This window comes from Bos javanicus, chromosome 1, assembly GCF_032452875.1.
Source record: "Bos javanicus breed banteng chromosome 1, ARS-OSU_banteng_1.0, whole genome shotgun sequence".
Classification (NCBI taxonomy): Eukaryota; Metazoa; Chordata; class Mammalia; order Artiodactyla; family Bovidae; genus Bos; species Bos javanicus.
In genome coordinates, this window is record NC_083868.1 from 70,569,072 (window position 1) to 70,594,505 (window position 25,434).

Consider the following 25,434-nt stretch of genomic DNA (forward strand, 5'->3'; position numbering starts at 1 on the left):
TGTGGACCTTTTAAAAGTCTTTATTGAACTTGTTAAAATATTGCTTCTATTTTATGTTTTGGGTTTTTGCCTGCAAGGCATGTGAGTTCTTAGTTCCCCAAGCAGAGACGGAACTGCACCCCCTGCATTGGAAGGTGAAGTTTTAACCACTGGGCCACCAGCGAAGTCCCTCTTATTTTTCTTTAAACATTGATAAACCTCATCAGAATATATTGAGAAAAAGGAATTTCAGTTCCAGAATGGTATCACATTTCTTTGTTTTATCAAGCTTTTAGTTGGATAGATTTTTAGGTAGAAAGTAAACTGTAAGGGCAGGGAAAAAAAGAGACATTCAAAGTCAACAATTTATAAACAAATCTTTAAATCCCTCTTAGAAAGTGAAATCGCTCAGCTGTGTCCAACTCTGCAACCCCATGGACTGTAGCCCAGGCTCCTTCGTCCATGGAATTTTCCAGGCAAGAGTACTGGAGTGGGTTGCCATTTCCTTCTCTAGGGGATATTTTTGACCCAGGGATCAAACCCGGGTCTCCCGCATTGCGGGTAGTCACTTTACCATATGAGCCACATGGAAAATCCCTCTTAATGGTTCACAGTAGTCCAAAATTCTTGTTGTAAATGCTTGGAGTTTATTGGTGTCATTTTTAAACAGGGGTTAACTCCAAACTGATCTATGCAAAAATAACTTGCTTTTAACTTAAGGAAAGCTTAAATCTCATGCTTCCTTTTTTTTTCACAGTGGCAAAAAACAAATAATCATATAATTCTGATGAGACTTCAAAGATTTAGTGAACAGAAATGAAGAAATCATTTTCTGCCCTAATGTTGCCTGCATTTAGAATGTATGGCATTCATTCTCTGCAGTGTATTCATTCTCTGTCCGCTATTTCTTTTCACTCTTACTTCCTTAGAGTAACAGAAATCAAAAGGTACCCCAACACTGTTTATGTTACACTGTGAATTACAAAGCTATTGACAGCAAAATATGATATATCTATCTATTATAACAAAAAATAACCACTGGGCAATAAATTCAAAGTTTCTTCATACTTACAGTATTTTATGATTTGCTTATAATTAAAATTGTGGTGAAGTTTATACCTATTAGAAAAAAATACATAATGTTTGACAAGGAACACTGGCCTTTTCTAATAGGTCTACCTAACTGGAATGAAAAGTGATGAAATCTCATAATTATCACTGGCAGAGTGTATTTACTTACCATGTTACAAATGCTAGAGCATGGTATTACCATTTCTTAGATATCTGACAAGCCACACACCATTCCACTACTTTCTGTGGGTGTTCCATTCATGGAGAATTAAAGATCTAAGCTTAAAAAGTAACTGGATCACACACAGGTGTTGAAAAGCTGAGTATCACTGAACCAAGATGTAAAAAAAAAAAAAAAAAAAATGGATGATCTCTAAAGGTTCATTCAGTCTAATATATTGCATTCTAAGAAAATTTGATTTTCTATTCTAATTCCCCCTGACTAGTTCTTGTTGGAGCTATAATTGAAGCAGTCAAAAGATAGTTAATGGGATGTCAATATGAGTCTAAATTGATTTACCAATTTAATTGTTTGGCAGCTTTTCAAATCCTAAATGTTATAGTCACTACAAAGTTCTTTGTAACACAAAACAATCTAAAAACCACAACTCAATCTTTTTAGCTAAGAATAAATCATGAGAGACCTGTAATATTTTATTTGTTAAAAATGAACAGCTTCAGATCTAAAGGTAACTTTTCCAAAAAACACCAAAAAGTACAGTGTAAAGCATCTCCTCATTAAATACAAACGTTCATTTTGTGATGCACTGCATCAATGTTTTTTACACACCTTGATGCAAAGGGAAATTTAAGTTGCATCTTGTTTAAAAAAAAAAAAAACTTTTAATAACTGAAATAGGATGACTACAACCACATTCTAAGAAAGGAAAAATTTCCTCCAAAAGAGCATATTCCTTTGTTTTTATACAACATGTTAGCACTCAAGAATTATAATTTGGCTGTAACAAAGGCAAGATTTTATATTTAAAAAGAAAATGAAATTACAGATGCATGAAGAGCAAAAGTTTAATATACCAAAGACATTTTGTTTGATGCACTTAATATTTGGAGGGATTTTTAAGATTTAAAAAGAAGGCATTAATAATAGCTCTGTACAATAATATTTAAAAGAACAAGAAAATGAAAACATCTTTATACCGTATTTTCACAAACTGCTCTAAAGACAGCAAACTCGTGCTCAGTTGTTTTTCCTTTGTTTTAAAATAAGTTATCAATAATTCTAAACCAGTCTAAAATGTATTGTTCATGAAATCAAATCTAAGCATTCATACTTGCAAAAATGTTTTGCAGTGAGTCCTTGGCCTACAGAGAGACTGGAGTTTACTTTCAAATTGTATGACTGGCTTCCAATAATCCCTTATCAGTAGACTTACAAGCAAAATACCAGATATTAAGGATCAGATTTAATTCTTTGGTATAAGCATGAAACTGTTATTGATAGCTTTCCGTGGCTAGCATAAACCAAGTAACCAAAGGACCATGAGAAACAACAATGAAATCTAGTATACCCTGCAACGCAGGCAGGAGCCATACAATGTTTTGTGTTTTAACAGGGAAAATCAACACAAATTATACACTGAAGGGAAAACTAACACCTACTTAGAGGTTTTAACATTACAGCAAATCAAAAAGTTAAGCTTCAAAATGACCAAACTCGTAACCTGTAGTTTGAATATTTTGCTGCATTTTGCTATTATATCATAACTTAAAATTTACAACCATCTGAGGACTTTCAGCACTAGCTTGGCACAACAAATTAACTCCTCCTAACCCTCCAGAGTATGAGGGGGGAAATCCTTTTCTCACCACAAATGCCTGAACTTTACACAAGAAATCAGAAGCAAAGGTACAGAACAAGGTCATAATAATGTTAACTCTATTATAATTTTGCACCTTTTACCTTGTGACATATATATATATTTTTAAGAGCTGTATGTACTGTTCAACTTAGTAAACTTAAAATTTAACTTTTTCAAATAAGAAGTCCAGGACTTTATGGCTAATTTTCCTATCAAAATATCTATAGAACTCAATCCATTTTAATTATAATTATTCCAAATATCATCTGAAGAACACTTTGTGCACACTAGACTCAAAACTACACTAAATTCAAACAGTATACCTATGACCTAGCTTTTAACGTCTTCATCTCAGTTACCATCTTCCACCTGCTACTTTCTCTCCACACAAATTACCAGATTTTTACTCTGGACTTTCCTCCAATTAGGCTCTATCAGATAACTTTGTAAACACCCATTTACAGCCTTTAAACACCAACATTTTAAACAGAAGCTAATGCCCGGAGTCACATTTCTCATTAAAAAAAAGTTCAGCATTAAAGATTTACAACTCTGGAGGATTAACTTAATGTTATTTGAAAAATGAACCAAGTTCCAGATATCCCCATAAATCTTAAACCCCCAAACTGAAATTCTAATAATTTTTTATATCCCTAATGCAGAAAAGTCAACTGCACTTATTACACCAACACTATTAAAGTATAAGTGACAGCAACAAAGGGACCTATTTCAAATCTTGAAGACCAAGATTTACAATGGCAAGGTGTAAAAAATGGGCAAAGGTGATGAGATCCTAAATACCACTATCATAAAATAATCAATTTCTATCTTTCCACATTCTTTCTGCTGCATGAGGAATCAAAAAAGTCAAATAGAGAATTGTTCTGTCTGGGCCAACCATGAAATCTTTAAGAACACATAGGCATATTCCCTGTTATTCTTTCAGGGCATTATTTATACATGTTTAAAAAAAACTTCAAAAATAAAAATAAGAGTTATTTAGCCTTGTGAATATTTTGAAATAAAGTTTCTTGAATTTCTGTGATGAACTCTTCAAGCAATTAAATTTTTAAGAGTCATCACTGAAAAGTTCCTGTGACATGGGATCTATCCCACGGTTACAAAGCGGCTTCCTCCTTTGTTGAAAGTGAGAGTGGCTCTTTGTTCCTTCAGGATCCCAAATCGCTCATTCAAAGTCATCCCTGTCTGGAGAAAACAAAACAAAACAAAAATTAACAACTTGACTGTAAGCTACATTTGCTTTGGAACAACAATGTGATCATAATGGTAATTCACAGTAACAATACCTAACATTCATATATATATACATATATATGATATATATGTGTACTATAATATATATATCTGAGCCACCTTTCCTGGTGGCTCAGACGGTAAAGTGTCTGCCTGCAATGCAGGAGACCCGGGTTCGATTTCTGGGTCGGAAAGATCCCCTGGAGATTTGCTTTGGAATAATAATGTGATCATAATGGTAATTCACAGTAACAATACTTAACATTCATATATAAATAAATAAATATGTGTGTGTGTGTGTGTGTATATATATGAGGGAAACACCCATATGAAATAGGTGAATTTAGTGACGTTTAAGGAAGTCAGTTGTCCACTTGGAGGTCTAGAATTGAAACCTAGAGTCAGAATCCCTAAAAGGGCAATGAAAGAATGTTCAAACTACCACACAACTAAGCTCATCTCACATGCTAGCAAAGGAATGCTCAAAATCCTTCAAGCCAGGCTTCAATAGTATATGAATTGAGAACCTCCAGATGTTCAAGCTGGATTTGAAAAGGCAGAAGAACCAGAGGTCAAACTACCAACATCCACTGGATCATAGGAAAAAAACAGGGAATTCCAGAAAAAACATCTACTTCTGCTTCATTGACTACACTAAAGCCTTTGTGTGGATCACAACTAACTTAGAAAATTCTTAACGAGATGGAAATACCAGGCTGAAAGGAAAGTAACAACAGACAAAATAAGCAAAATAAATTTGGTCAAATTTCTGTCTATACAGAAAATTTTATCTTCATGCCACAGTTGACATTTTAAAATGTAACACTCATTCATGATAAAAATTCTCAGCAAATTACAAATAGAAGGGAACTTCCTCAATCTGATAAAAACAGCCTACTGCTAACATCAAACTTAATGGTGAAAAACAATGCCTTCTCAAGTCTGGAGACAAAGCAAGCAAACATGCTCTCAACATAGAACTGAATGTCCTAGCCATCATAATGAAGAAAACGAAAAGATTTAAAGATTGGCAAGAAATTCAAAGAATGACATGATTGCTTACAAAGAAAATCCTAAGTAATCTATAAAATTATTAAAAGCAGAAAGTGTATTTTAGCAAGATTACAAGGTTAATAATACAAAAACTGCCAAAACCATGGTGAGATATACCACCTGACATGCATCAGAATGTCTAAAATCAAATGACAGATAATAACAAATGCCGGTAAGGCCATGGAAAAATTCAGAACTCTTACATGTTGGAAGGAATGGTACCGCAGCTACTTCTCTGGAAAACAGTTTCGTACTCCCCCAAAAGATAAACCCAGAATTATAATATGATCTAGCAATTCCATTCTTAGGTATTTACCGAGGAGAAATAAAATACACGCACACAAAAACATGAATGCACAGGTTTTTGTGTGAGCATATGTACATGAATGTTCAGAGGAGCATTATTCACAATAGCCAAAGAATGGAAACAATCCAAATGTCCATCAACTGACAAATAAAATACAAGTATATCCATATGGTGGAATATTATTCAGGAATAAAAAGAAATAAAATATTGATATACACAATGGATAAACCATGAAAAAATTATGGTAAGTGAAAAAAGGTTCACACATTATATGATCCCATTCACATGAAATGTCCAAAATAAGCAAATCCAGAGACAGAAAACAGGTAGACCAGTAGTTTCCTAGGGTTAAGGATAGTTAGGACATCCTATTTATTATACAACATTAGTTTTGTTAATTAAAATATTTTCAGTCAATGGCCAGAGAAATACAGGGGGGGAAATTTACCTGTTTTCCAACACTGTTTATGTCAAATTGTAGGGGGACACCTTTAGGAACTTTCTTTATATCAGATTGATCCCGTTTTGTCAAGAATGAGGGCACAGCAGTACGAGTTAATCGTGGTTTCTGAGTTCTATTAGAAAAAAATTAAAATAAGGTCAATTAAACAATCAAAAGAAGAGAAATAAATCACTTGGTTCATTAAGACATTTTGACTTGTATACATGTTCAACTGTATGAAGGCTACTTTATTTACATTCTCAATAACCCCGCCAACCCATTTTTTTTTTTTTTTTTCTCCAAATTCCTGGTTTAATAAAGTCTTGTTTATTTTGAGAAAAAAGGTCCCAAACATCAGGCTGTTCACAAAAATAACCCACAGTATCAACTTTAGAAAACAAATCTTAAGACTATTACACTAGTTATTTTTCTAGAGGATGCATTTAACATGCCAACTCTCATTCACAAAAATACATTGTTACATTTGTGTTGAACAGCCCCACACAGCACTCTTATGTGGGGTTTAACACACATACCTCTAACTCAAAGCTGCTCTCAGGTTCCACTCAACTAATGAGGACTGCCTTTGTTGTCAGGGAAGCAACTATTGTATGAATGGAAAGAACTGTACTCCCTGTGTAACAAGAGATTATTTTGGAGACAGTTGATAAAAACCATACATCCTTTTTATTGTTAAGTCATAAAGAGGTATCAAAATTAAAAGCAAAAATTACAGGGTAAGACTTAACCTAACTACTAGGAGGGTCAAAGAAGTGAAAATGGGACTAGGCGTAGGGCAATATGAATTAATGAACATGGGAAGGACAAGGATGGGGAGAACCGTGAGCATGTGCTGAAGATACTAGGGGAGAGGATCTGGTGAAAATTTTGATCTTAGACAAGCGCCTAGGTAAAGAAATAATGGGACAAGATTTCTAAACCCCGCTATGTGCTTAAGAGTCATCCTCGCCATTGGCGCTGTCTCTGTCATCCTCTCCTTCCTCAGCCTCTTTTTCATCATCCTTGATCAACTCCAGCTGGTCATCCCCCCGATCTTCATTATCATCATCATCCAGTAGGTCCCCCTCCTCTATTTTTTGAAGTATAGTTAATTTACAATATTGTGTGTTTCAGGTATACAGCATAGTGATTCAGTATTTTTGCAGATATTTCATTATAGGTTGTTATATGATAATGGGTCTAATTCCCTATGCTATACAGTAAATCCTTGTTGCTTATCTATTTTATATATAGTAATTTGTATCTGTTAATTCCATACACCTGATTTTTTTCCTTCTGCCTTCTCTCCCCTCTGTGTAACCACAAATTTGTTTTCTATGTCTACAAGTCTGTTTCTGCTTTCTATATACATTCATTTGTATTATTTTTTTAGATTCCATATATAAGTAATATATAGTATTTGTCTTTCTCTGACTTATTTAAGTATAACATTCTCTCAGTCCATCCATGTTGCTGCAAATAACAGTATTTCATTCTTTTTATAGCTGAGTAACATTTCATTGTATATATACATATATATGCATATATATATGCCACATCTTATTTATCCATTCATCTCTTGATGTATACTTAGGTTGCTTCCATGTCTTGACTATTGTAAACAGTGCTGTTATGAAAAACACTGGGGTGCACATATCTTTTTGATTTAGTGTTTTCATTTTTTTCTAGATATATACCCAGGAGTGGAATTGGTAGTTAGTTCTATTTTTAAGAAACCTCTATACTGTTTTCCACAGTGGATGAACCAATTTACATTCTCACCAACAGTGTACATGGGTTCCCTTTTCTCCATATCCTCTCTTACATTTATTATTTGTAGACTTTTTGATGAGAGCTATTCTGACAGGTGAAGTGATACCTCATTGGGGTTCTGATTTGCATTTCTTTAACAATTAGTGGTGCTAAGTATCTTTTCATGTGCCTGCTAGCCATCTGTATGTCTTCTTTGGAAAAATGTCTGTTTAGGTCTTCTTCCCACCTTTTGACTGAACTGTTTTCATACTGACTTGTATAAGCTGTTTGTATATTTTGGATTTTAACCCATTGTTGGTTGCATCATTTGCAAATACTTTCTTGCATTCTGTAGGCTGTCTTCTGATTTTGTTGATGGTTTCCTTGGCTGTGTAAAAGCTTTAAAGTTTAATTAAAAGTCCCATTTGTTTACTTTTGTTATATCTTTTGCCTTTGGAGACTGATTCAAGAAAATACTGCTATGATTTATGTCAGGGTGTGACCTCCCACCTTCGTTTTTTTTTTTTTTTTTCAGAATTGCTTTGGTAATTTGGGGGTCACCTGGGGTTCCATGTAAATTTTATCTGCTCTAGTTCTGTGAAAAATGCCCTGGGTATTTTGATAGGGATTGCGTTAACTCTATAGATTACTCAGTTATATGGTCATTTTAATGATATTAATTCTCCCAATCCAAGAGCATGGGATTATCTTTCCATTTCTTTGAATCATCTAAAATTTCCTTCATCAATATCTTGCAGTTTTCAACATACAGGTCCTTCACCTCCTTGGTTAAGTTTATTCATAGGCATTTTGTAAATACAATTTTAAATCAGTTTTCTTTTTTACTTTCTCTTTCTGATATTTCATTATTAGTATATAAAAACAGATATTAATCTTGTATCCTGCAACCTTGCTGAATCAAAAAAAAAAAAACAACTTGGTTCTTGACAGACTAATCTAGAGACTAAAATTTATAAATTGCTCACAGAATACCTCTGTAAGTAGAACTACAAACTTTTCAACAATTTGGAATAATTGGTCATTTCCAAGTCTTAATCTTCTACTAAAATAAAGCAACCTCTAAAACCTCGAGACTCATCTGATGTTTTCATCTCAATTATTAAAATGGATGTATAGGCAAAACAAAAACTCTGTAAACCTAGGAATTAAAAAAAAATTTATTATTTTAAAAATATGTTCATCACAACTCACATAATTGACTTCATAACCTACTAATGGGTTACACACATCGACACAGACATTTTCCTCTGCTGTGTTAGCTTGAGTACGTCTGCATGAAGTTCCAAGAAATTAGCCAATCTGCTAGACCACTGGCTGATACGGGACTTTCTTTCAATTCTAAGTACACAACGTAGATTTTCATTCCTGATACTTTTTGATGGGAAAAATTTAAGAGTGAGAGTTACCGTGTGGTCTAGTGAGGATCCAATGAGGCTTTTCCACGGCTAGGTCAATTATCAGGTTGAATTTGATAATATGGTTTTAGAACTTTCTTGAAATGGATCCTTTACCTCCAGCCCAGTGCTACAAGTCTCACATCTTGCCTGTGAACTCAGGGTTCAGCTCAACCCCCACCCCAGGCAATATCACTTCCAGCTTCAACCTAGAAAGTTTATAATGCAATAAATATAATGGAATGGTGAAGTTAATTAAGGTCATTTAAATTAAAGAATGGGCTTCCCTGGTGGCTCAGTGGTAAAGAATCCACCTGCCGATGCCAGAGACTTGGGTTTGATCCCTGGGTCAAGAAGATCCATGGAGAAGGAAATAGCAACCCACTCCAGTATTCCTGCCTGGGAAATTCCATGGACAGAGAAGCCTGGAGGCTATAGTTCATAGGGTCACAGACATGAATTAGCAACTAAACAACAAAAATAAAAGAATATACTATGAAGTCTTTAAAAAAAAGGCGGATGTGTATGTAATGAAGTCCAAAACATGTAACTTTTTTAGTTGTTTTGGCTTTTTTGTTTGTTTGCTTGTTTGCTTTGGCATGCTGTGTGGCTTGTGGAATCCTAGTGCCCTGTCCAATCAGGGATTGAATCTGGGCCATAGCACTCAAAGTACTGAGTCCTAACCACTGAAAGTGAAAGTGAAAATGAAGTCGCTCAGTAGTGTCTGACTCTTCGCCACCCCATGGACTGCATCCCACCAGGCTCCTCCGTCCATAGGATTTTCCAGGCTAGAGTACTGGAGTGGGGGCCATTGCCTTCTCCGCCTAACCAATGAACCACCAAGGAATTCTCTACTTTTAACTTACACTTTGTATTGTTTCCTTGTCTCAGTTTATCCTAGCCTGGACATCATACTCCTGAGCAGAGTCAAATATTTTTCTATTATCTTACATAATGAGAGGTTATAATTTTTTCCAAAAAGAAAAAAAAGACTTACACTGGGCACTGCACTGCTCCTGGATTATCAATGGATACAGTCAAAATTCCTCCATTTGTGGTGGAAGTTCGCCATCTAGTTTCAAAAAACCAAAAATTTCATTAAAACGAAAGTTTACAAATCCTACTGTGTGTTCTATATAAAACATACATTTTAAAGTAGCCATTACTTTTTCTAAGTTTTCAGAAATTCTAGATATCTGAGCCCCGACATGATATAATTGATCAGCATACTGGTTATAAGAACTGGACACATGAATTTATAAATATTTTTCCATGTAACAGATATATGCACATAAAAAAATCAAATAATTCAGAAAAGCTTCTAATAAAAAGCAACAATCCTTTACTCCACTGTTCTCCCTTCCTGCTCCCCAGAGGCAGCACTTTTAACTTCCTGATTTTCTGCTTGTTAGTTACCTCCAGTTCACTAAACAAGATACTTAGGTAATAATATCTTGCTATCATAAAGATTCAGCTCATCACACTATCCTCTAGTTTCTCTTCCTAGTTTGAAACATTTTGATGGCTGTATCACTATTTTATTTTCATTAATTTTATAAATACACTTGAATTTCTTTTTCCAGTAGTATCTCTTGACATTTTCCCCTACCTCCTTTAAAAGAAAGGACAATAGTATTTCTAATTCCTTCCCTCTACCTCTTCACCCACTTTTTATCAGCTTTACTTTTATATTTATATAGGTCAAAGTCTGACATTTATATTACATTGTTACCAAATTAAGTATCTTGTGCTTTGTTCTATACATTGATCCTCAAACTCCAGTGCAAAAGAATACTATCAGCATGAAGTTCAAATAGTTGCCATTCTTATACTCCAACTGCTCAAAATCATGCCCATTCTAGAAGGTATCATATCTGAACTGCGATCATGTGATATATGCTTTGTTTTCTAAGTAGCAGCCATAATTTTAAATGATTTAGTTTTAAACTCTGGTCATACTGATGGAATGTTACAACTCACACTTGCAGTACAATTCTAAGAGACAAAAATATATTCTTAAAATACCTTCATGGGGTAAGGAGGAAAAAAGCAATATAAGAAGAAAACACTGTATTGTTTTTAAAAATTTATAAATATTCTAAAAGCTCTACTGGATTTTCTTCTACTTATTCCCTGAACTGGTTCATTTGTATAAAGTGATTACAAAAAAATAAAGAGCTATTTCATTAAAATGGAATAAACAGGAAAAAAAATACAGAGTAATGCATTTGCTGCTAAAACGTGTAACACTGACATGTGAAAAACCAAATGTTTTGGGGGGGAAATCAACAAAAACAAAACAGGATTTACTTATTTCAGTCTCAATGGTTAATTCACTCTGGGTCTCATTTAATTTCTTTTAAACTGCAGCACAAAGTAATTTAGGTCACTACTATTCTGGGAGTTTTGAAATGACATCTTGAAAAACAAATTGAAACTTACTGACGAGTTCTCTTTGCTACTACATCGTCTAGCAGTTGTTCTGAGTTCAACTGGGCCTGAACCTGAAGGGGAAAAAAAAAGCAGTAGATGCCATAGAAAGCAGAGGATTTGAATCCAAAGAGCTATCCTGCTCTGTAACTTTAGAACCCTGTGTGGTGGGTTTGAATGCAAGAGAGGAGCATGTGCCTATTCTGACAACACCTCTTTCTTGAGGTTCCTGTATCAGAATAAGTAGTAAAAACAAATTTATTCCTAAATAACATGTTGAATTCTTATAGGACACTGCATTGATGACAACAAAAGAGAAAAGAGGGAAAAAAATTAATCTAATGTCATGTTCTCCATATCCTAAACCCAAACCCTACCTTGATCATGGGTCATGTCTATAATTGATGATTACTAAAGGTGGATGGTCAGGATCCTTTGTGTAAAAAGAAAACACTGTCAAGGGTTTTTTATACCTTCAGGCCTCTTCTGAAAAGAAAAGTTGCCTGACGAGTGTCTTTCTGATGACTTAATTTATTTCCACTCCTGGTAAAATTATTTGGAATGTTATTTCTGCAACAACAAAAAAAAACACATGTACCATGAAAAGTCTGGGCCACTTAACAACTCTGAAACATCTTGAAAAAATAAGCAAAAATAGTTAAATGCATAGGCGAAAATACTGAGGTATACTAAACACAAAGATTCAATTATGTTCTTGTTTACATGAAGCTATTGAGATCTGATTTACAGATATCATATAACAATCTGGTTAATTCTGGAGCTAATTTATCTTACAAATATTCAACTGTCTAAAAGAATTAGTACAAAGAAAATCATACCTAGATACATCACTGTCAAACTGCTAAAAACCAACAATAAAGAGAAAATATTGAAATATAACATATTCTCCAAATCTCTCTCCTTCACTCATATGTATTGCTCTCCTTCACTCATAATACATATTATATTAATATAAATCACACAAAAACTCATACTGTTCCACTGTTTGCTCTCTCCTGCATAGAATACTGTAACCTTAATTATGTTTGACTTTACTTTCACCAATTTCTAATTTCTATAGCAAGTTGGTAAAAGACAACTTTTCATACTTATCTGCTTATTTCTATAAATAAATGTTTAACATGTCACCTCATCTTACCTCCAACCTTATAGAGGCTCAAATGCATAATTTCCCTGGCCATCTCAATTAACAAGGACTCATTAATGGCTCAGGTAATTGACAAATTTTTGAGAAGTTCCTCTTTTCCAAAAAAAAAGTACTCCCAATTGATTCTCAAAACAAAGAGATGATAGTTGAGTAAAGTTACAATTATAGCCATTCCACATATACAAAAACTTCATTTCAGGGTTTTTTTGTTTTTTTTTTGCTTTGAATTGTCTTTTATAAGAGATGAACAAATGGTATTTGAAACTGAAATAATAAAACTTCACAGCTTGTCAACTTCTACTTTATCCTTACAGAGAACAGAGTACCATAATCAGTTCAGTTCAGTTCAATCGCTCAGTCATGTCTAACTCTTTGCGACCCCATGGACTGCAGAACACCAGGCTTCCCTGTCCATCACCATCACCCTGTCCATCCCGGAGTTTACTCAAAATCATGTCCATCAAGTTGGTGATGCCATCCAACCATCTCATCCTCTGTCGATCCCTTCTCCTCCTGCCTTCAATCTTTCCCAACATCAGGGTCTTTTCAAATGAATCAATTCTTCCCATCAGGTGGCCAAAGTATTGGAGTTTCAGCCTCAGCATCAGTCCTTCCAATGAATATTTAGGACTGATTTCCTTTAGGATGGACTGGTTGGATCTCCTTGCAGTCCAAGGGACTCTCAAGAGTCTTCTCCAACACCACACTTCAAAAGCATCAATTCTTTTGCACTCAGCTTTCTTTATAGTCCAACTCTCACATCCATACATGACTACTGGTAAAACCACAGCTTTGACTAGATGGAACTTTGTTGGCAAAGTAATGTCTCTGCTTTTGAATATGCTGTCTAGGTTGGTCATAACTTTTCTTCCAAGGAGCAAGTGTCTTTTAATTTCACAGCTGCAGTCACAATTTCCAGTGATTTTGGAGCCCCCCAAAATAAAGTCTGTCACTGTTTCCATTGTTCCCTTGTCTATTGCCATGAAGTGATGGGACCAGATGCCATGATCTTAGTTTTCTGAATGTTGAGTTTTAAGCCAACTTTTTCACTCTCCTTGCACTTTCATCAAGAGGCTCTTTAGTTCTTCTTCGCTTTCTGCCATAAGGGTGGTGTCATCTGCATATCTGAGGTTATTGATATTTCTCCCAGCAATCCTGATTCCAGCTTGTGCTTCATCCAGCCTGGCATTTTGCATTATGTACTCAGCATATAAGTTAAACAGGGTGACAATACACAGCCTTGACATACTCCTTTCCTGATTTGGAACCAGTTTGCCATTCCATGTCCAGTTCTAATTGTTGCTTCTTGACCTGCATATATAGATTTCTCAGGAGGCAGGTCACGTGGTGTCGTATTCCCATCTATTTAAGAATTCTCCACAGTTTGTTGTGATCCACACAGTCAAAGGCTTTGGCATAGTCAATAAAGCAGAAGTACTATAATAGTAGGTCACATTTTAAACAATGGTCTTTTTAACATTTTAAATATCCTTAATTGGTAAAATACATGTGAAGTTTACCGCTTCGGCCAGTTCAGTGGCATTCAGTGCATTCACGTCGTACCACCACCACCACCATTTCCAGAAACATTCACCTTCACAGACTAAACCTGTTCCCCTTCCAACTCACTGCCCACCTCCGCCCAGCCCCCAGCCCCCACCCCTCCGCTGCCTGTCTCTGTGAATCTGATTGCTCTGGGGACCTTGCAAGAGTGGAATCACAGGACATACCCTTTTTAATTTAATACCAAAATAATTTCAGCTAGGGACTTCCCTGGTGGTCCAGCAGTTGAGAATCCACCTTTCAATGCAGGGCACACAGGTTCAATCCCTGATCAGGAAACTAAGATCCACATACTCCTGGGTAACTAAGCCTGTGCACCACAATTATTGAACCCACATGCCACAACTAGAGAGAAGCCCACGCACTACAATCAATGAATGATCCCGCATGCTACAACTAAGACTGGACATAGACAAATAAATAATTTAAGCTTAAGAAGTATTCATGAAAAATCCTTTCAGGTTTGCTTTTCCCACAAATAACATACACTATTCTGTTAAGAGCCACTGAGAGTATGTAACAAATTCAGCTTTCAGAATTTTGAATAATTCTGGCTGAGGTGTTTTTACCAAAACAATCACCTTTTTCAGTCTTTTTCTATATGTCAAGAGAAACAAAGAAACAGAGTGATGTTTTTCTTAAGAAGTCTATAATTAAATTCATCAACAACACTGGTTCTAAAAAATAAGGAAGCTGTAACTAAATGCTTCCATACTGAGTGTTCAAACAGACATCCCAAATGACCTGTCTCAAAAATGACCAGACAACTACAACATCACTGCAAATTCATTGATTTGAACTCTCAGTATAAGAAGTCCATCTTTATTTATGAAGGATAACATAATACTGTCTTATATTTGAGTACTTACTTTCTATTTAACTGGTTAGGTCTCTTGAGAGCTGCAACTGGTTTTCTCTGCACTTCGTTTTGTCTCAGAAGGTTTGCCTTCCTTTTTAATGCTGGAAAATATCGTTCTATATTCTTTTAGAAAGCAAGAGACTATGTTAATTAGATTGCTTCATGCTCTATAACCTACCATATAAACATTTCTGAAGCAGAATGGACAGGGACTGACCACTACTTAAGATGTACAGATTAGAGAGACAGAGAAGCTAAAACAACTTGAATATTTCCAGTCTAAGTGACCAAAAAGATAACCACATTATACTTAAAATACTTGCAACTAAAGAAGAATTCAAACAGAAGAAGGAATTTTTTCTATTTTGGTTATGTTCAGTTTGAGATTCTCTGAGGGATACACAGGTGATGAGGAAACATGGCTTTGGAGCTCAAGAGAAGAATCGAGAGAGCCTGAAATGAAAATCTGGGAATCTTTCATATAAATATGATTTTGATGTCAAGTGAAGGTGTAAGAGAGCCAAATTCCTGATGCAGGTGCAGCGCCATCGTGCTAGCCAAGCAATCTCTGATGGTTTCCTTGACTTTGACTGGACTGAAGTTGATCTTTAAGTCAGAGGAGAAGTAGAAGAGATATGTTATCTCTCCTTTGTCTCTTGCTCTCTTAGAGGGTCCTAAGCAGTGTGGCTTGTGCTTCTATGATTCTAGTGTTTTTAGTGAATTTGTGTTAAGCTTTGTTTGGTGTCTATTTGTTTCTATGAGATGTCTAAAGACTTTTGTGGGAACAAAGTGTATTACAGTGTGCTCACAATCACTCTTTCCCTCCAGCATTTAGAGTCAGTCTTCCTTTTAATTAGCTCCCTCCCAGGACCCCTGCAAAGAGTCACCTGTCAGGGCATCCACCAAGTTTAAAAAGACTGGTTAATTTCCAGACATGTCTCAGACTCAGCAGTGGCATAACTTGAGCTATTTCACAAGAGGCTCTTAGACCCCTTGCCAATAGGCTTCTCTGAAATCTATCTTAACAACTAAAGACTGAAATCCTGCAGTGGGCACAGCTTAAACTCAAGTTGAGAATTCCATTATATAAAGAATTTGACACGTTACAAAATGTTTAGAGCAGCTCTGTCTCTTGAGGGCATTCAACAAATATCTATCAGGTATCTATAATGGGACAGGTATATTAGTCAGATATACAAAGATATCTAAGTATAGTCCTCATCTTCAAGTAATCCAGTCTAACAGACAGATGCATATTAATGGGTAATTATAATATACTGTGGTAAGTTATGTAATAGGATATGGGAAATACGGTAATAACATTATAACAGAGAGATTTGCATATGCACAAAGAGAAAGAGAGATGAAAGAGGAAACTATGACTTTAGATTCTTGGAATGTTGAGGTATGTTTATGGCGGAGAGGAGGGGGTGAAGGTAATGGTGTGGAATGTAGGTTTAAAGGTGGACATAGGCCAAATACAAATACTGCATTCCATGCTAAATAAAATCAACAATTTAGAATCCTTGAAAGATTTAAAACATATTATGTGATATAAATCAGAGAAAGACAAATATATGGTATCATTTATATGTGGAATATAAAAAAATGATATATATGAACTTATTTACAGAACAGAAATGGGCTCACAGACATAGAAAACAAACTTATGGTTATCAAATGGATAGCAAGTAAGGGGAAGAGAGATAAATGAAGAGTTTGGGATTAATATATACACACTATGATATATAAAAAAGATAAGAAACATGGATTTACTGTATGGCACAGGGAATTATAGTCAATATCTTGTAATAACCTATAATGAAAAATAATCTGAAAACATATATCTGAATCACTTGCTACACCTGAAATTAATACATTATAAATTAACTATATATCAATACAAATAGTTTTAAAAAAAAGAGAGAGCTAATTTCCAAAACAAATGTGTGAGAAGAAAAAAAGGGAGGTTGTGATAGCAAAGAAACCTGAGTAGAAATATAGAAATTTAAAAAATTCAATGTCATAGAATATTAGCACATGAAATGTCCACTTTTTCTCTCTCCACATAAATTCAGTCCATCATTAAAGCCTAATTCAGGTTTCCATATTTTCCATGAAGGCTTTTCAAAAGTCTTTGACAATATGAACTGTATATTTTACTTAATGTAGATTCCCTTGTATTTTAAAAATATGAGAAGTATCCCAAAGATACAGATTAAAATACACAAAAATTACAATAGTCTTCATTTTCATGAACATTTAGAGAAGAATGTAAAAGCAGGAATAAAGAATATCAACCATACAGAAGAAATGCTATGAAATCAGACTAATGATAGCCCATTCTGAGCTTAATATTTTGTCTTTAATAAAAATACCAAAGACCATTTTATAGGTAAATGTAAAAGTTCCTTCTATAATGTTACTGTCACATGTCATTTTCCTTCAAAATACCTGCCATATGATAATCATTTAGTTACCTGTGTGATAAATTATTTAATATTTATTTGAGTTCTCCATGAGGACAGGGATTTTAATACAGAATCCCTTGCATCTAGGACATACTGAGTATTCAGTCAACATGAATTAAATGATGATACATGGTCAAGAACTGTCAATAGTCCAATAATGTATTGGGAAATTTGTGTTCATGAATCTAAGGTTTGTATATGTGTACAAAAGTGTTTACAAAGAATATCTAGCAGTAAGTTTTCCCTACAGAATTTTGATATCAAAAATTATTCCTTGAGGGAAAGAAATTAAGGTAGTCTATTTGAATGTTTTTCTATTAAAGTAGTATTTTATTACTTATTAAAAGTAATAAAATTTTAAGTGTACAGTTTGATGAATTTGGGTAACTACATGTAGTCATGTAACACATCATAACCAAAATATAAAACAGTACCTTTAACCTTAAATGTTTCCTTATGCCCCCTGCAATTTCCTTCCCTCACATGACTCTAACCCCAGGCAATGCCTGATCTGTCACTATAGTTAGTTCAGCCTTTTATACAATTTCAAAGAAACAGGATCATAGTACATAGTATTTTGTGTTTGAATTCTTCTGCTCAGCACGATGTTTTGAGATGTATCCACACTGTCTTGCACATTAACATTTATTCCTATTTTACTGTTGAATTCCACAGTATGAAGATAAGGTATTAATAAACTATCAAAATCAGACAAATGATCAAAACTACCCATTAGCAGAATATAACTGCTATTTATGCAGTTATTTTTTTAAGTTTACAGAAGTACTAAATAGTTTAGTGCTATTACAGTCCAGTTAAAAGTTCTACAAAACATAACATACCCTCAGTTTTAGGAAATTGTGAATCTAAAAGGAAAATGTTATAGAACTGACACTGACAAGGTAATATATTCCAGTCAAAAAATTCCTTAAGAACTTTCACTTGGCAGATACTTTAAGCTTTCTCTAAATAAAAGAAAAAAATTCATTCTTAGAGATGTTCATTCCCCTCCTAGCACAGTCATTTGCTAGTCATAGCACATCCCACTTAGTATTTCACTTCATCTGTAAGAAAATGTACATTTTTATTGAAATAAAATCTTACTATTGCATATAAACTGTGGAAAGGAAGAGATAAAGTAACAAAATGTCTAATTACGGTCAGGAATTTTTTTTAAGGTATAAAATTTCTAAGTATATTAAAGTATTTGGGTAATTCATTTAATGAATATAAAAGGATGGTATAAGTTATTTATATGTAAAAAGAAATTTCGTAAATTGCTAGAAAATGATCTGCTTCACAAGTACCACAGTCATTCCTGTTCAGATATTAATCTACATTCAGGTTGAGAGAAAGGTTCTTAAGTACCAGAAAATTTCAAACCATACCTTTTCTAAAATCATTCAGTCTTTGAATAAAAACATTCAGTACATTATTCTACAATTTATAGAGCTTGTAAGTATTCTATAATTTAACACTTTCAATTTTCACTATTTTTAAACAACTCAAAAGACTATACCATATGTTGCAATCTAAAATTTTTACTGGAGCAAGTTCTGTGATGAAGTTTTAGAGACAGCTGTTGGTGATAGCAGAACTGAAAAGTTAAGGTGTAAAGAGAGTTGTGGTTAACCAGAATACATTCTTAAAGATATTTTAAGAAATGATTCATGTCCTGAATTTTTCAATTAAAATGTCTTACTTTCATAATCAGAGAAACCAAACAGGTTAAAAAATAGAAGAGTAGAACATTACATTCCTTGGTGGTTCAGACTTACTAAACATAAGAAATTAAAGAAAAACCATGTGTGAAACTATTTTAAGTAGTGCTTTATTTAGCCAATTCGAAATTTACTCCATTGAGATGTAAATAAAAAGTCAATTAAGATTTGAAAAGTAGTTAATTTACAGTGGGTAAATAAATATAACTCTAATTAAAAATATAAACTAGAGGAAACAGTTATCCACCCAAGAGAAATGAAAACCTGTGTCCCTACAGACTTACAGGGATGTAAGCAACAGTATTTACAATACCCAAAAAAGTGAAAACAATGAAAATGTTGTCCATCAACTGGTGAATGGATACACAAAATATAGTATATCCATATAATGGAATATTATTCAACAATAAAAAGAGATGAAGTACTGAGACTTGCTACAACATGATAAACCTCAAAAGTATACAGCTAACTGCCAGCCCATATACTACTGTATGATTCCATTTACAGGGATACCTTGGAGTTACTGGGGATTTGGTTCCAGACCACTGCAGTAAAATAAATACCACAAAAAACTCAGTCACAAGAATTTTTGGTTTCCCAGTACATATAAAAAATTATATTTACACTACAATGTAGTCTTTAAGTGTGCCACAGTATTATGCCTAAAAAAAGAATGTACATACCTTACTTTAAAAATACTTTATTGCTAAAAAAATGCTAACCATCATCTCAGTCTTCTGTGAGTTTTGATCTTTTTTCAATAGTACCATCAAAGATTATGGATCACCATAACAAATACAATGATGAAAGAGTTTAAAATATTGTGAGGATTACCAAAATGTAACACAGAGACAGAAACTGAGCAAAGGCTGTTGAAAATAAGGCACCAACAGACATGCTCAATGCAGGGTTGCCACAAATCTTCAATTTGTAAAAAACGCAGTATCTGTGAAGCATAATAAAGTGAAGTGTAATAAAACAAGGTATGCCTGTATATGAAATGCGTGGGAAAGACAAATTTATAATATATTTACAGCAAGTAGATTAGTGGTTGCTTGGGGGCATATGATGGGGTATGACTGTGAATGGACATGAGATTTCTCTTTAGAGTGATAGAAATGTTTTTCTAAAATTAATTACTGTGATGATTGTTCAACTCTAAATTTTCTAAAATTCACTGAACTGTACACTTAAATGAATTTTATAGTATAAAATTATACATCAATAACCTATTAAAAACTGCAGACACACATCTGTTAAAAACTGTATACACACACACGGGGGCACATGTACAAGCAAAATTAAGAACCTATTAAAAAAAAAGTTTATATTTGATAATGTGGAAGTTTAGGTATTCTTCATGAATGACAATCATTTTTATTTAATTATTAAATTTTTTATATAAGCCCTAAAGTACTACATTAAAAAACCAAAATATTCAAATAAAATGTTCTCTCAAGCTCATTCACAAAAATACTAGTACAAATAAAATTTTATTTTTTTTCCTTAGTTGAAATATAGTTGATTTACATATTGCATTAGTTTCAGGTGTACAGCAAAGTAATTCAGTTGTAAATATATATCTTTTTCAGATTATTTTTTATTATAGGTTATTATAAGATACTGAATATAGTTTCCTGTGATATACAGTAAATCCTTGTTGCTTATCCATTTTATGTATAGTAGCTTGTATCTGTTAATCCCATACTCCTAATTCATCCCTCCTCCCCTCATTCCCTTTGGTAACTGAAAGTTTATTTTCTATGTCTGTGAGTCTTATTTCTGTTTTGAATACAGATTCATTTGTCCCAGAGTTTCTGATTCAGGATTAACTATCATCCTACCTTGTCACTTAGAGGTGGTCGATTCATAGGACTAATTCCTTTTCGAATTCCAGTTGCTTTCCTAGCTGCAAGGCCAGTGATAACTCCATAAGGACGTCTCTTCCCAGGCATCACTCTTCCTCTACGGCTCAGACTATTCTTACCAAAACCTGTAAGGAGAAGAGGAAAAAACAATCTCAGAATCAATAGGATACTGTCTTTCTTAAGCAGGGTGGAGGACATGAGAGTTTTTCACTTATTATTATATAATACTTCTTTTACTATATTGTATAAGCTGCACTGAAAAGGGTTCTGCTACTGGTAATGGACTGCAAAGGACTAGAGGATTCTCACATTTCCTCCTAGCTATCTTCTCTTCAGAATTACTCTCAACAAAGAGAACAGTCTCAACTTTCCCTGTGCAGCTGCTAATCACATATGCTTATTGAGTACTTGAAATATGACTAATCTGAATTGAGATGTAACAAAAGAAAATATAATATTTCATTAATAATTTCATATTAATCATACATTATAAAGATATCTCAGATGTATTGGGTTAGATAAAATACATTATTAACAGGTGCCTCACACTTTATTTGTTTGGTGGCAACTGATTTAGAGTGGAATCATTATCTCCTATTTACTTACTATGCTGCAATCTGGGTTCTTTGTTTTCAGTCTTACTGTATTCCAACTGGTTTTGCTAAAGTCTGCAGTAAACTCCAATGAATATTTTAATCTCTGCGGCACATGACATTACTTACTTCACTCTTCCATTATATGTCTTATCTATTTAAACATTCATTTTCTAATTCTGGAAAAGTAAACATGTTCAACTGCATAAATCTTAAAAATATATAAAGTATAAATAAGAATATAAAAGTCACCACCATTATTAGGTCACCACTTAGAGATAACAACTACTAACATTTTACATTTTTCTAGTATTTTACTTATACACATATATTTCAAGTTAACACTTTTAGAATCAACTGTTTTTAAGCAACACAAAAGACTGTATCACATGAGGTAATTTACAATTTTGTAGTACTGTGGGCTGAGAAAGCAGGCCAAGTCAATCTTCCAGCAAGCATATTTCACACTCAAAATACTACTTTGTAGTCTATGTTAACACTGTATTGTGAATATTGTGAACTACACTAGGTAACAACTGTGATATTGGCCATCCTTAATTCTAATGTCTTTAATATTCACACTAAACCATTTCAGTTACTTCTACCATTACTCTACCATAAAGATTACAATAACACTATAGATAACACATTTTTATACACAGCCATGATCATTTCTTCAATATATAAATTTCCAAAGGTCAAAATGCTGTATCAAAGAGTAAAGCAAATTCTTAAGGATTTTGATTCTTTTGGTAAAAAATCTCCTCCAGAATGACTGTATTTATGTATATTTCCAGGAACATAAGGGTGCCCATTTTTCCACATCATTGACTACTTTGACTATTATTCTTTTTAATCTTTATCACTTTATCTTTGAAATTAAAAAAAAAAATCTCATCACATTTGGTAGTTTACTAGCAATAATGAACACTTTCCATGTGTTTTTTTTTTTTTATCTTTCATTCCCAAACTGCCATGTTCATAATCAGTCTTTCAGGATCAAGTTCTAATTTTCTTTGATGCTCTAAGAATTACTTTAAATTTATAATTAACTTTTCAAGGATTGATATCTTTACAATATCCAGGAATGTGCTGTCTTTCCACTCATTCAAGTCTTCTTTGGTCACTAAATTGGCACAGTAAAGTTTCAAGGCTTTTCCCCCATAGGTCCTGTACAGTTCTCATTAAATTTATTAAAGGTATTTCATATGTTATTAATCTCAAAAAAGATCCCTATTAATAATTTTCATATTGTCATTCCTGGGACTATAGAAAGCTATTGAGCTTTCAATAGCTTCTAATCAGCTATCTCACTGAATTCACTTATTAGTTCTAATAGTTTTTCAAATTATTTTCTTGGGATTTCTGAGTGACAATCATATTACTCACAAATAATACTATCTTCTTCCTTCCAATAATTACACCTCGAATTCTTTTACTTCTTAATGCAATGGCCAGAAATTCCAGAGGACTATGCTAAGTAACAATTGTGATACTGGCTATTCTTAATTTTAATTTGTGGGGGAATGTCTTTAGAATGGAATCCTGTGTAATACTATACACCTTCAATGTGGTAACAGGTCTAACAACTTGCTTCACAGTCAAACTAAATAAAATAGTTTACTGTAGGATTTCTCAGGACTAATGTGTGTGATGAATCTCTTAAGTCATAATCATGTATATGTCATTCTCAAATATATAATTCCATAATGCTTTTTTGTGGTGTACCAATTTTGAGACCAGAATTCAACAAGGCAGTTAGAAAAAACCTGTTATGATGGTTGAACCATTTATGAATTCATTGCCTTTACTGCCCCACTTCTGTTACTGGAACATGTCTCTTACCAGTTGGCTTAATATTAGGCTTTGTCAGCAGAGGGAGCTGCAGGGACTCTAGAAGCTTTTCTTTCAAGTTCTAGTGTGCAACTCAAGGTTTGTTTCTGTGGCATAGGACAGTCAATGGCAATCATTATCCCCTCCCCTCAAGCTAAGACTCTGGTGAGGTAAGAGAGGCGCCTAAGGCACAAAATTTGAGAATGAATGACACCTTAAATTTTAGGCCCAAGGTATCTATCTAGATCTAGTCCTAGGTATCACTCTAATTCTGACCCTGCTCATCCTCCAGTAAATTAAAGCCCCCTCATCCCTACAGTGGGAGAAGGCAATGGCACCCTACTCCAGTACTCTTGCCTGGAAACTCCCATGGACTGAGGAGCCTGGTAGGCTGCAGTCCATGGGGTCGCTAAGAGTTGGACACAACTGAGTGACTTCATTTTCACTTTTCACTTTCATGCACTGGAGAAGGAAATGGCAAGCCACTCCAGTATTCTTGCCTGGAGAATCCCAGGGACGTGAGAGCCTGGTGGGCTGCCGTCTATGGGGTCGTACAGAGTCGGACACGACTGAAGCGACTTAGCAGCAGCAGCAGCATCCCTACAGATCACTTCCCAGTGAATTCTATCTGCATGGCAACTCTGTATGGTAGGGAATTCATGTAGATTTGTTCCTTTTTTGGGTGCTCTGCCTTAGGACTAAAAGTAATGATCTTATTAGTTTTATAATCATCAAAAAAACAATAGAGATATAACTTTTTAAAATATTAGGATCAAATTGTTGCTACTCTTTGTGTGATTTCCTTCTAGAATTGCAACCAAATGAAAATCAAGCATGATGGGAAAGCCTCTAGTTCAAATTAAATCTGTAACAACTTGCTATTTTTATTTGTATTAAATAATGAAGGATCTACTACTGTGCTAGGCACTGTTCTGAGTACTTTAAATGAGAACTTGATGAAGCTGATGCTAACATCTCAATTTTGCAAGTAAAATGAGGCAAAGAATAGTGACTACCCAGAGGTCATAGTTAGAAAATGGCAGAGCCATGACCTAAGTGCAAGTTTCTGTGGCTCGAAAAATTGAACACTTTTCCAAACGATTAAAGAATAATAAAAGGCAGAATATAATCTGGTACATTTCCAAAGAGAAAAAAAACAGCTATGACAGAAAAGGCAGGCTCTGAGCTAGCTACAAAACACAAACGATGTGAATAAGGAATAAGGCAAACAGTGACAAGTACAATTCAAAGACATAGGCAAGCACAGTGTACTGAGAGTCTAGAGAAAAGGACAGAAAGTGAATGGATGTGGTAGGCACAAATAAGAGGGCTCTAAGTGGGGATAAAGACTATACTTGAATAGGAATTGAGGGGGTCATGGAATTCATGATTAGATTATATCAGTTTTGAAGCAGTATCTTATACTGAATGGAAGACAGAAGACAGTGAAACCATTCTGGATGCTATTGCAATATTAAAACATAACATGATAAGGGACTGGGAGAGGAACAAGGAAATCTGAATGTATTCCAAAAGAATGAGTGAATTAGTAGAACAAAGAGAAAGTTTAAAGAGAGCAGGAATCCATTATTATACCAAAGTTTGAGGCTTAGATGAGAAAGACTCATGAAAAAAAATCTCATCAACAAGAATAAAAAGAGGTGGAGAGGGAAGGATTGGAAATTTGGGATTAGTAAATACAAACTAGTATATATAGGATGGATAAACAACAAGGTACACTACTATATAGCACAGGGAACTATATTCAATATCCGGGGTAAGCCATAATAGAAAAGAATATGAAAAACTATACACACACACACACACACACACAC

The 25,434-nt window shown here is 34.2% G+C and overlaps 1 protein-coding gene across 1 annotated transcript in view; it reads right to left on the reverse strand.

The window, feature by feature from the left end:
• Positions 1-1,683: 1,683 nt before the first annotated feature.
• Positions 1,684-25,434, reverse strand: part of FYTTD1 (forty-two-three domain containing 1) — a 31,884-nt gene continuing 8,133 nt past the window's right edge. Inside the window, exons 3-9 of the mRNA XM_061411293.1 lie at positions 21,150-21,298; positions 15,124-15,236; positions 11,997-12,093; positions 11,536-11,597; positions 10,091-10,165; positions 5,933-6,059; positions 1,684-4,076 (exon numbers count right to left, since the gene is read on the reverse strand). Coding sequence (XP_061267277.1) covers positions 3,978-4,076; positions 5,933-6,059; positions 10,091-10,165; positions 11,536-11,597; positions 11,997-12,093; positions 15,124-15,236; positions 21,150-21,298 — 722 coding nt within the window. The 3' untranslated portion in view covers positions 1,684-3,977. The remainder of the gene's footprint in view (positions 4,077-5,932; positions 6,060-10,090; positions 10,166-11,535; positions 11,598-11,996; positions 12,094-15,123; positions 15,237-21,149; positions 21,299-25,434) is intronic.